Source organism: Martes martes, assembly GCF_963455335.1.
Source record: "Martes martes genome assembly, chromosome: 14".
NCBI lineage: Eukaryota > Metazoa > Chordata > Mammalia > Carnivora > Mustelidae > Martes > Martes martes.
This window is the reverse complement of record NC_137902.1, coordinates 9,306,918-9,319,741: the sequence shown is the minus strand read 5'-3', so window position 1 is coordinate 9,319,741 and position 12,824 is coordinate 9,306,918. Positions and strand designations below refer to the sequence as shown.

Below are 12,824 nucleotides of genomic sequence, written 5' to 3'. Positions count from 1 at the left end.
GCGGGCTGGTTTTGAAGATGAGAGAGAAATGTGCAAAATGGGCCTCGCCCAATGCCTGACACCTAACAGAAAGTTGAGCATATGATAACCATTATAAAGCTTTTCATGCTGGGAGTTAAAGTCCCCATATTTCATGCGTGGTCATTATGAGCTAGCTTTTGACAAGAGGGAAAGACATATGTCTCATTTTATTTGCATGCATTTGCATATTTGCTTATTTAATAACATAGCACCCGTCTATCCTGGTGAATGCATTTTCCTCTAATTTAGAGATGTTTTAGCAGACTGGAGTGGCACGTTCTTTCTGATGCATCTTTGCAGCAAATTAATTTTCTTTTCTTTCATTTGGAAAGTGTGTGGAGCCGTAACAGAATCATTTATTGTACTTTGGTTTTTTTCTAGTAGGGGAAAAAAAAAATCAAACAGCCGACGGGGAGCTGCTTTTCCGCCCTGGGCCTCCAAAGTGCTGCTTTATTTTTATGTACAAGCTCTTTGTGGGTGGACTGCAGAAATCCCTGCTCTCGGAAATGTTTCTGAGCCCTCTGGGAAACCGAACAGGGGAAAAAGAGCTGATTAAAAAAGCTGCCATCCGCCTCCTCTAATTAACTTGCTCTCTGCTCCTGGGAGAGGGAGCGGAAATGTGAACACAACGCGGGCATCACCGGAAGTGAGTGCCATTCTTATGGTCCACGGGTCCCCCATGGTGTTTTGATGTAGAAACGGTTCATGGTCAACAGGCAGGGAGCCACAAAGGGGCTTGATGGGCCGTCTCCCTCCCAACAGGGCAGTGGTGAATGGCGGTCCCTTCCGAGCAGGTGCACGGGCCGGGCAGCTGCAGCCTGGGAGACCTCATTGGAATTCAGCAGCTCGGACCCAAGAGCATCCGGCTCTCCCTGTCGCTTGCTCGTGCTGAGAGAAAGAGCAGGGGTCCTTTGTGCTCTAAGGCTGTGCATCGCCAGGGCCCAGGGTTACGGAAGCCACGGGAGGAGACACAGCCTCTCACTCTGTGTCCCGGCTGCACGCTGGGGAAGCTCGTGGCGTCCGTGGCTGGCAGTGCGGCGAACTCCTTGCTGACATCTTGGACAGATTTAGATTCCAGCGATACGGCCAGAGAATCGGGGTGGGACTTTAGGGGACAGAGGCTATCCTTTGGCAGAGATGGCTTTTGCCTCCTGGCGGATGTGGCCCCTGGTGGAGTGGGCCCAGTGGATGTGGACAGCAGTGACCAGCAGTGGAGAAGCCAGTCTGATGGCCCTTCAAGGAAGCTCTGGGAAGAGGCAAGTTGGCTCCGTGTGTCTTGTCAGTGTTGCCCCTGATGCAAGCCGTGCTGGGGGCAGGGTGACAGCCGGGGCCCACCGGGGTGATCCAAACTCTTGTTTCTCTTTGCTACTCTGTTGTGTAACTTCCTCGTGTTTTTCATGCCAGTGAACGGACCTTGCAAAACTCGGGTACCTTGATCTATTGTCCAAGCTTGTATCTTCACTTTCCCTGGACAAAAGCTAAGGCCTTTGGTATTAACGTGTGTTTGTAAAAAAGTCAGCCCCGGCTGTCCTGTGTGTGGTGGTTGAGTCTTTCCTCATGAAATTTGATGGTGCGCAAGTTGCAGCTCCCCGGAGCCCATCGAAAGCTTCTTGGGCGTTTCTGTTCATCGCTTTGCGCCCCGGGAAGGCTTTGTGGTGGGTTGCAGGAGCCAGGATCCTTAGGGAGGGGGTCTTTGGCACTGGTAAAATGAGTCACTAACAAGTCGTAAAAACATCAGTGTGTACATTTTTCTGAAGGAGAACTCCCCAAATGGCTGTGTTTTCCTGTGCTGGCTGACGGTGGAGGGATTGGCTTGCTTCTTGCTTCTCTCTCCCGGCTGGCGGACGGTCTTTAGAAGAGGCTGCCCTGTGCGGAGGTCACGAGTGCTTTGACCTTGTGGGAGCAAGAGCGTTCCATGCTCCATGCTCTCCTGGCTCGTCCACCTCTGATTACGCGTCTTCACCCAGATTTGCCAGCTGGGTCACACGTGCCAGCAGCGGCCCTGAGTATCCACTCTCTTGATAATGACCTTGCTTGTTGCAAATGAGCGAGTGGCATTTTAGTCTCTGTACGATGGCTTGAGTAGGGGCTCAGCCCAGGGGATGGCACTCTGGCATCCTCGAGTGGGGTTGGTCCAGGACCGCACCCCGCTGGGCATCTTGAGCGAGGGAGGACCTGCCCCGCGGCCCGAGGACGCAGGCCTGGCTCCATGATTTGGGGAAGTCTCATTCTTTCTGGCTTAATATTGAACCCCCTGTAGAAGCAGGGTGCTGGAGAAGGGCTGTCCGCTCTGGGTTTTCCGGAGCCCAGGACACGGCTTTAGTTGGTTGAGGAGCCTCCCCCTTATTTCTGCGTGGGGTCGGTGTCCTGTGGGTGAAATTTTGGTCCAGTTCTCTGGAAGAAGAATTTTCCTTGAGATCAGACCTTGGGGCAGAGTGGCAATGGTTGTTATTGTATCATGGAGATCAGCAGGCTGTGTTTTGTGTCTTCGTCCGGCACATCCTCCAGAGAGCTGGCTTGCCAGCTTTCATTCATTCATTCATTCATTCACTCATTCATTCAACAGATGTGTATTCACTGCCTCCTGGCTTAGGCTCAGAGATGCTGTAATAAGTAAGGCCTGCTGCCCTCATGGCCTTGAAGTTCGGGAGATGAGAAAGATAATTAACACAATTAGGAGGTGACTAAATCTATAATAAGTTATGAGAAGCTCCGGGAAGGAGGGGCGGTGGGAGAGAATGATGGATGCCGAAAGGCCATATGCGATTTGGTTTCACGGAGTGGGGACCCTATGATGTGTTGGAACCACGGCACTGAAATGTGTTTCTGGGACTATCTGTTTGACCGACTGGGTGCCAGAGTTGATCAAAAGATTCCCCTGTTTGTTTTTGTCACTGAGGCCAGAAATACGTATTTCTCATAGGGCTAAGTTCAAAGCATATGTCATATGGGAACAAAGCTGGTGATAATGAGATTCACTCTTGGGAATCATGCTGGGAAATGACTTTCCTCACATCTGCCCTCGAATAGCTTAATTGGGCAACCAGCCCGGTTCTAGGGGTCCCGGGCAGGGATCCGAGGGCCACACGGCCTCAGCAGCAGGCGCCCCTGGCCCCTCAGAGCCGACTCAGCCCAGATGCCTGCCTAACCCCGTTTCTCTCCTCCTCTCTCCATCAGGAGTTCTGACTCTGAAGAAGCATTTGAGACCCCCGAGTCGACGACTCCTGTCAAAGCTCCACCAGCCCCTCCCCCGCCGCCCCCCGAAGTCACTCCAGAACCTGAGGTCAGCGCGCAGCCCCCCTTGGAAGAACCAGGTAACCAAGGTCAGGTGCTCCCCTTGGGGAAGCCTGGGAGCAGCCCTGGGCCAGGGCAGCTGGAGGGGGGCCCCCTCTCTGCTCGGAGCTCGTTTTGTGAGTGAAAACTTAGAGTGAGCAGATACTGCGGATTATTCTGTCTGCTTTGAAGGTGTTTAGGGGGGACCTGTGGGAAACACCTTCTTTAGCTCTGGGTGCCGTTTACTTGGCATCCAGAATGGGGCTTAAGGGGACAAGTGGGTCTGGGAGGTTTTTATTTGGGATTCTATCTTGGATTCTAATATGTGGCCCTTGGCTCCCATAAGAACACTGGTGCTAGACAGCCCACATGAATCTGCATTTTTATGAAAGACCATAGCCCCCCTGGGCTTGGGAATGGAGATATGTAGTAAATGGGAAAGAAGAGAAAGCCATAGATAGCCAAACCCATGCATGAATGGTTCATTTATTCCTTGTTAACCTTAAGTTACCTGATTTCATATCACTTTCCTGCCTCCTTTCTCCCCTAGTAAGACTTAAAACGTGGATCTTTCCATACCTTTCAGTTGTGATTGCTGGAGGTGCGAGGGGATGGGGCAGATCTCGTTCCCCAGTCCCCGACCTGGCCAGGGTTTTGTGCCTGTATCCTCCAGCTACACCTCCAGTGTGAAAGTTTAACACGAGACCTGGAAGGAGATGGGGACGGCCAGAATTGGCCCAGCAGACTGGTCAGGGGGCCAGCTGGTACCTTCTTAGACCCGGACCACCTTCCTGCCTTGGGCTGTGTGTTCTAGTGGGCCCCACTCTGGCTCTCCTCCAGCCACAGTCCTCTCTCTGCGGTGAGGCTGCAGGGCCCGTCTCCTCCTAAACCACCCTCTGGACACTCTGGATGCCCTTTCTCATGGCCCGTCTTCCCAGGGCTGACTCTATCTCAGCCAAGGAGGAACCAAGGTGGGCTGTCCACACACCTGTGCTCAAGGCCACCCTGGGTAAGGGAGGGAGCTGGGGTAGGAGGAGGAGGAACAAGTTGGTGGCTGGGCTTCCATTCATACTCTTGCCCTGGCCAGAAGCCTGGTGAACTATAAAGTCAAATGATATTTTGACCTCGATGTTGGTTTTACGAAGAAATGGGCAGAATTCTTTCTGCCTGTCCTAGGTTCAGATAGGCTGTTACTTTAGAAAGGGTAGACACTTGGAGGCTGATTCCTTTTTTTTTTTTTTTTTTAAGATGCTCTTCATTTATTTGTCAGAGAGATATAGCGAGAGAGGAAACACAAGCAGGGGGAGTGGGAGAGGGAGAAGCAGGGAGCCGAGCAGGGAGCCTGATGCGGGACTCTATCCCAGGACCCTGGGATCATGACCTGAGCTGAAGGGAGATGCTTAACAACTAAGCCACCCAGGTGCCCCTCCTAACCAGATAGTCTCCCCAGTCCTGGGGGAAAGGGTTAGGACCACTTTGTGGGGAGGGCAGGTGTCTTTGCTGGTGTCTGACAAATGCCGTTTTTATATTTTCCCATCTCTGATGGCTCAGCTAGTAGTATCTGATTCTGCATGGCTAGTCTAGGGGCTGGGCCCCGAGAGAGGAATTATTGCAATTTATTTGATTTTAAGGTAGAGGAGGAACCGGAAGGACTGCTGAGAGGGTTTTAGCATTCCCATTTTTTCTTTCATATTATGAAGCATAAAAAAATTCATTTCTTATAATACTATTTAAAAAATCACCCTTAGGTTTAATGGAAAGGGAATGACAAATAGATCGTCATCCCTAGATCAAACACGTGATTGGAAATCAACCATCCTTTTTTTGTGGGTACAAGTTCATGCCCCCAGATACGTGGGCTACTTTGGGAAAGGACTGAGAAGAAAACGATGGTGTATTACAGCGTACGGTCCATTCTCCTGCACCAAGGAGTGAACAGGGAAGGTCCATTGTGTGAGCCCGTGTGCGACCTCTGGGATTTCCAGCCACGTATCCTGACAGCGTCTGGGGATGGTTTGCTGCTTCTGTTCTTGTCTGTGGCCTGTCCTTGTTCCTTCTGCCCGACTTGCACTTCAACAAAGCAATGAGCAGTCTCCACTCTTAAAAACAAACAGACGCGCAGCTCCCGCCTCTTTCTTAGAGGGCAACTTGAGAACGAAATGAGCATTGCAGGGGATTAGGAGGAAACCCCCACCTGGAAGGGGTTGGGGCTGGTAATCGCCACGAGTCACGGCCCCGCAGAACCTTGATTGCGTCAGTGGGAGTCTTTGAACAGGGACTTTGTGCTTCTCCTTCTTGGAAAACTCCACTGAAGCTAAGTATCTGTGGCTTCCACAATCAGGACTCTTACAACTGGGACCGTGACCGTTACTGCTCAAAGCCCCCCACCCCTTCCCCGGGCTTGGGCTGTGCAAAGATCCGTCTGATTCGCGGCCCTTGTTAGAAAAGTCTGCTCGTCCATCCTGCAGACAGTATGGGGCACAGCAGAGGCGTGAGCAGGCAGGTGTGCCCGCTTCCGGAGGTGGCTAGAGGGGAAGAAAGGTTCTTTCCAAGAACCACTGGGAGGAAAGGGCTCAGAGCTTATCTGTTGTTTGGTTCTCTTCTGCAAAGCATCCGGGGTATTGCTGAAGGTGCTGAAAGAGCCACATGAACTAACAGACTAGACCCTTGGCTGTGAAATAAAGACATGATTTGCTCCCCTGGAAACCCACGTTGTCGGGAACAACCAGCCTCGCCTTGGGTCCAGCCAGCATGGTTGTGCCCCATGGGACAGGAGGATGGTGGCGGGGGGATGCTGGGTGTTCGCCTGCGTCTGCCCTTCGTCTGGGCTGGGCTGGGGCAGGATGCGGCTTGTCTGAGCCTGGTTTTGTCTTACCCATAACGTGAGGAGGGCAGCCTGCCAGCCCTCCGAGGTCCTCCTTCCCTTTCTGACCTTCTCTGGTCCTGGGATGGCAACGTGCGGCTGCCGATCGGTGGCCATGTTCCTAGAGCGCAGAACTGGACGATGAGGGACAGAAGGAAATGTCGCATCACTAAACGGTAGCTCCCTTGGAAGTGTCCCCTGAGGCCAGGGCTGCACTGGGTTCTTTGGGGTGTCATCTCCGACTCAGCTGAGCGTCCCTCCCCGTGCTTACAGCATCCCTGCGTGTCAGATGGCATCTCCTGCTTCCCCAGTCAGATGTGCGGTTTCCAGACCTTGCCCTCTGTCTCACAGCACAGTGGGGTGCTCTGGGATTGGAACCCGGGCCTCTTGAATCCCTTCCGTTGGGAAACCAGGCTGCTGTGTGCAGGTGGAGTGCGCTGCTGCATGTAAGGACCCCGAGGCAGAGGACGGACACAGTGGTTGTCGGGGCAAGTAGGTGGTCAGTGACCCCATGAACCTGATTTCATGGCGCAGAGGTGGGCTCTTTCAATGGTGACCCTCCCTCCCGGGCCATTGCTTCCCCCTGGGGTGAAGACGGTTTTCTTAGCCTCGCTGGGAGACTGCCCAGGAAGGCCCATGTGGGGGCCTTAGAGGTGACTGGAAACACTGTGCCCATTCTAGACCTTTCCTTACTGTCCCATGGGAAGTGTGGGCTTTGCAGAGGCCCTGGTTGGGCTCCACGTGGTAGTTCGTGGCCCCTGTCTTCAGATTAATTCAGACTTTTCTGGCCCTGTAATGGGCCCTGTGGAACCACCTGCTTAATGACCACACAATGAGACTGGTTCTCAGCCAGGGATCATGGTGCCCCTCGAGGGGACATTTGGCAATTTTTAGAAACATTTTTTTTTAAAGATTTTATTTATTTATTTGAAAGAGCAAGCGAGCACACAAGAAGGGGGAGGGGCAGAGGGCAAGGGAAAAGCAGAGTCCCTGTTGGGCAGGGAGCCCAACGTGGGGCATGATCCCAGAACCCCGAGATCATGACCTGAGTCGAAGGCAGATGCTTAACCAACTGAGCCACCCAGGCGCCCCTAAAACATGGTCACAACTGGGGTTGGGGTGCCAGTGGCTTTTCGTGGGTAAGAGGCCGAAGGTGCTGCCTGACAGCTTACAGTGAACGGCACAGCACCCCCTCCCCCCAAACAAGTAGCCGTCCCGATATGGCCCCAGTGCCAACGCCGAGACACCCTGCAGCAAGACGAGGTTTCCTGGTCCGTGATGAGTTAATTCAGGAATGTCAGTGCTGAAGAGGAAAGGACGGTAAGCAGGTAGGAGCTTTCCTTCTGGGTCAGACAATGAGCAGATGGCGACCTGTTGCCTGATTCTGGGGAACCACCCACCATCTGAGGGGTCTCGGAAGGCCCGGGGCAGCTTGAGAGAGAGGAGACTGGTGGTTGTGGTCTCGCTTTAGAAACAGTGGGATGGGCTGAGGCTTCTTCTCCCTCCTGCAAGGCCCCCTTGAAAGCCCCTGTTCCCCGGGGTCCTCTGGTCCTTCTCTGTCCTCTGTGTCATGTGTCTGGGCAGGAGGATGGGGTGTTTGAGGGGACCGGGCCCTGGAGGAAGTAGAGAGGGAGTTGGTTTTGGAAAGAAGCAGGGAGGAGACTTCTTCTTTTGAGATGGGAAGGAAGCAGGAGTGTTTCTGAGGTAAGGGAGGAATCGCTTGGTGGAAGAGATGTGAGGCTTTAAGGAAGGGGCCCCTGTCTTCCAGGACATCGGCTGCAAGTAGGGCCTGGGGGGCGCCAGGGGCAGGAGAGTCTGGAAGGTTTAGAGCCATGAATGCACCTGCTTCCAGAAGGTGTCTTCTGGAGGTGTTTACGGAGCCTGCAACAGAAAGTGTGACCAATCCAGGAAGAGCAGAGATGAGTCATATGCAGTCCTGAACTCAGGAAGCTTGGACTTTCTTGCGTGGTCGTGTCCTGGGCCAGGTTCTCTGTCCGGTGCTCCAAGAGAAATGCCTGCTCGCGAGCAAGGCAGGGGCAGCCCACGAGCACGCCCCACCTGCACATTTGCAGTCACGAGCACGGATTGCTCTGAGATGTCCAGCGAGAGGCCCGTTCAGGGTTAGCTGAGTATGTCCCAAGCCATGTCTGTTTGTGGGGATGAGGGCTGGGGCTGCCAAACTCAGCAAACGGAAATATAGGGTGTCCAGTTACATCTGAATCCCAGATAAACAAGGAATTACCAAGACAAATTTATATGAAAACGCTTTTTCAAGGATCTGAAATTCCAAGTTAACTGAACGCCTGTGTTTTATCTGGTCTCTGTTGCAGCCGGGCACAGGGTAGGTGTTGGGGGCATAACTCGCATCAGTGAAACACAACTTTGGGAGCGCTGTCCCAGGCCATACCTGGGCCAACTCTGCAGTCCCTTCTTCTGCAGACCTCTTCACGGCATTTGTCCTCCTTGGTCCAGTGACGTATTGTTAGTTTCTTGGCCCATCGTTTTCTGGCGTGCTGACTGCCCAGGACAGCTGTGAACCCAGAAATGCATGAAAGGCACCAGCTGGTGCAGGCAGAGCCCTGCGTGGCTGAGCCAAGGCCAGGATGGCCAGAACTCCATGGAGCAGTGGCGTCATGAGGTGACGGAGCAGCCTCTGTGGCCGGCAGTGGCCGTGGGGGTGGGCAGGCTGCGAAGAAGAGCAGCAGAGAGGAGAGGGGCTGGACCGGAGGAGAGGCCAGGAAGGGGAGCATGGCAGGCAGAGCTGGAGGGAGAGATTACAGGGGACGCCTGGTGCAGGGACAGGTGGCAGGCAAGGCGTGCTGCGGTGGCCTGGGGGCCGCCACAGAAAGTCTCCCTGTTGTTCCTCACAACAAGCTCCGAGTAGTCAACAACAGCCTTGATGGTAGTAATGGCTGGCTTCCTCTCCCTTGCTTTAGTCGCACTGGCCTCTGTTATTTCTTTAACACGCCAGGCGTGCTTCTACCCCAGGGCCTTTGCACTTTCTGTTCTTAGTGCCTATGATGCTTCCCCCTTCCCAGGGCAGGGTAGGGAGGGGGCAGATATCCTCCTGGTTCACGTCTTTACCTTGTTTCTGATCTTTGCTTATGTTTTTCCTCCTTGGAGGGCTTTGCCAATGACTTTATTTTAAAATTGCAATGCCCCTACTCTGTCTTTCTTTTTCTCTGTAGTGCCTATCACCATCTGGCAGTCTATACATTTTACTTATTTGTTTCTAAACTGTCCTCTCCCTGAAGAATGTAATTTCCAGGAGGGTAAGGATTTGGTCTGTTTAGTTCATTATTGAGTCCCCAACTCCCACAATGGTGCCTGGTCCTGACTGGGAATTTGGTAAAGGTTTTTTTTTGAATGACTGAATGATTTGAGCTCTTCCCTACACAGCCCTCGTCACTCCCATTTTACAGATGAGGAACCGGAGGGTAAGGCTTCCCTCCTGGAGGGTAGTGATGGGTGAGAGCAGGCTTTGTACCCCAGCACTGTGCCTGCCCAGTGGGGGCCCGGGGGAGGGGGCTGGGGCCTCTGCTTAGAGGGCAGCAGTCTGGCAGAAATGCTCCGGTGTCCTGTGTCCTTCAGTGACTGCTCTGCCTCCTCTTTCTCAGGCTGCGGTTCCGAGCCAGCCTCTGTCCCCGATGGCCCACGCGGCAGCTCGGTGGAAGGGAGCCCCTTCCGCCCCCCGTCACACTCCTTCTCTGCCGTCTTTGATGAAGACAAGCCTATAGCCAGCAGCGGGACTTACAACTTAGACTTTGACAGCATCGAGCTGGTGGATGACTTCCAGACCTTGGAGCCCCGCTGCTCAGACTCTAAGAGTCAGGAGTGCAAAGTGGACGCGCGGAGGAAATCCACTGATTCTGTGCCCGTCCCCAAGTCCACGCTGTCCCGCTCTCTCAGCCTGCAAGCCGGTGACTTCGATGGTGCTTCTCGCTCAGGCAACCCCGAGGCTGTGGCCCTGGCCCCAGACGCATACAGCACGGGTTCAAGCAGTGCTTCCAGCACCCTTAAGCGAACTAAAAAGCCAAGGCCGCCTTCCTTAAAAAAGAAGCAGACCACGAAGAAACCCACCGAAACCCCCCCAGTGAAGGAGACACAACAGGAGCCGGTGGAGGAGAATCCTGTCCCCAGTGAGGAGAATCGAGTACTAGAGACGCAACCGGAATTGGCCAAGACGGAGGGTTCCGTACCCGCCCTCTTGGAGGAGACGCCCCTGGAACCCACTGCTGTGCCCAAGGCCGCCTGCCCTCTGGACCCCGAGGGTGCCGAAGGGGCCGTCCCCCCATCTTCTGGAAGTGGCAGAGTGCAGAACTCACCTCCGGTTGGAAGGAAAACGTTGCCCCTTGCCACGGCTCCGGAGGCAGTGGAGGTGACCCCATCAGATAGTGGGGGGCAGGAAGACTCCCCAGTCAAAGGGCTCTCGGTGAGGCTGGAGTTTGACTATTCCGAGGACAAGGGTAGTTGGGATACCCAACAGGAAAACCCCCCTCCTACCAAAAAGCTAGGCAAAAAGCCGGTTGCCAAAATGCCCCTAAGGAGGCCAAAGATGAAAAAAACACCCGAGAAACTCGACAACACTCCTGCCTCGCCTACCAGATCCCCCGATGAACCCAACGACATTCCTATCGCCAAAGGTACCTACACCTTTGATATTGACAAGTGGGATGACCCCAATTTTAACCCTTTTTCTTCCACCTCAAAAATGCAAGAATCTCCCACACTGCCCCAGCAGTCCTACAACTTTGACCCAGACGCCTGTGACGAATCCATTGACCCTTTTAAGACGTCCTCTAAAACCCCCAGCTCGCCTTCCAAGTCCCCAGCCTCCTTTGAGATCCCAGCCAGTGCCATCGAAGCTAATGGAGTGGACGGGGATGGGCTGAACAAGCCCGCCAAGAAGAAGAAGACCCCCCTAAAGACGTAAGTTCGGGGGTGCAAGGTGGTAAGACCAGAGGTGGGCCTGTGCGTTGGCTGTGATCCTGGGTCGTGTGTCTGGATGAACGTGGCTGCCCTGACCCTTCCCTCCGTCTGCCATAAGGCCGCCAGGTTTGCAACACTGTACCTGTTTCCCTTCCTGTCTGCACCCACAGTGGTGGTATTTCCCCGCCACATATCCCTTTGGGTCTAGAGTCCTTGATCCTTTGTCTTATTATGACAGTGGTTTAAAGCGTTATTTTTAGCTACAGACCTGACATTTGACTCCAGGGGAGTGTGGGAGGGCCCATAAAGGAGGGACCATCCAGTAGAGACCTGGTCAACCTCCTGTTGGTGATTTAGCCTTTTCCCTTAACACGGAATTGCTTTTTGGGGTGGCCTACAAGCTAGGAGAGCTACCTTGAAAATATTGTTAGAATTTGTAGGATTTGTGTCTGCCCTCTAATGGTCCCAGAGCGAGAGATCTGGCCTGGACCCCTCCCTGCCCCCCAGCCAGCCCATGTGAAGCACCTCCTTGGTCCTCATTCCTCTTTCTGGCCATCTTTTGTGCACAAGACTCCAAGGCTCTGGGACGTCCAGAAGAGATCAATGAGAAAACAGTCCTTGGGTGGCCATTCCTAATCGATCCTGCTGTCCAGACACCTGCCAAGTAGAATACCCTTCAGGACTCCATGTCAGTGTCTCTGGAGTCCATCCCCAGACCCAGCTGTCACCTGGACGGCTGCGGGTCCCTGCTCAGGGTATGGGTCCCAGCGTGGTGGGATCAATGCTTAGAGCCTTTCTCCTGCCCTCCCGGGAAATATGGTCAGTAGTTGAACAAGGCCCAGAGACCAGGCTTCCGGCCCCAGCTCGGCAGACGAGACCACAGCCGCTGGCCTCTCTGTGCCTGGTATGGACTGAGACAAGGTGACCTTTTTACCTCCCATTCGGGGCTTCCTGAGAGGAGCTTCTCTAAGCAGGCATTAGCTGTGGATCCCAAGACTTTTCTGAGATCAGCTCCCCAGCCAGGCCCTTCCTAGACACTCCGTCAAAGCGGTGTTGGAAGATTTTTTCAGTGCCTCGAACAGAAGTCTGAAATGCCCAGACTACAAAACTACGATCTCTCATTGTTGGACCGAGAGCCAACCTGTAGCCATCACGCATCACTTCCTTCCCCATGGGTAGCCTCAGTACCGTCTGCCCTGCCATTAAAGCTAACTGACAGGTCAGGGAAGCCAGCCCGTCTCTGGGTCTCACCTCTAGTGCCAAAGGCTTGGAATCCCACACGGGCGAGACAAAGCCCTCTGGCACTGGCACCTATGGGGTGATCGGGAGCAGGAGAGGAAGGTGCTCTCCCACAGCCCCTCTCCAGAAAGCGGGGACGGTGGCCATGCTCGCCACGTGGATGGCTCCTGTATCCCAACCCACTGACAACCGGCCACCTGCAGATTTATCTTTTTTGTCAGTTCCTTCTGTCTGTCTCTCTTTTCTTGTCTTCTTGTCTTAGGATGGTTGAAGATGTGATGTCTGTGTGTTCTCTGTTGTAAGTAAATTGAATGGAATCTGCCTCTCACCCTACCTGTGCTTTTTCTGCTTTCTGTTTTTGCTTTCAAGCTCTCTCCATTTCCTCTTCATGGCTGCCGCTTACATGGTTTCCGTGTCGGGCCTGGGGACGGCGGGGGGCATGGGGCTCCCCAGGAGCAGACTCCCGTTCCTGTTCCAGAGCGATTAGCATAAGTGAAAC

At 53.8% G+C, this 12,824-nt stretch overlaps 1 protein-coding gene across 3 annotated transcripts in view; it reads left to right on the top strand.

The window, feature by feature from the left end:
- Positions 1 to 12,824, top strand: part of TACC2 (transforming acidic coiled-coil containing protein 2) — a 137,401-nt gene that overhangs the window by 88,889 nt on the left and 35,688 nt on the right. For all 3 annotated transcript variants that reach the window (XM_080822630.1, XM_080822631.1, XM_080822632.1), the window contains exons 4-5: positions 3,199 to 3,335; positions 9,775 to 11,086. In XM_080822630.1, the coding sequence (XP_080678756.1) occupies positions 3,199 to 3,335; positions 9,775 to 11,086 (1,449 nt within the window). The remainder of the gene's footprint in view (positions 1 to 3,198; positions 3,336 to 9,774; positions 11,087 to 12,824) is intronic.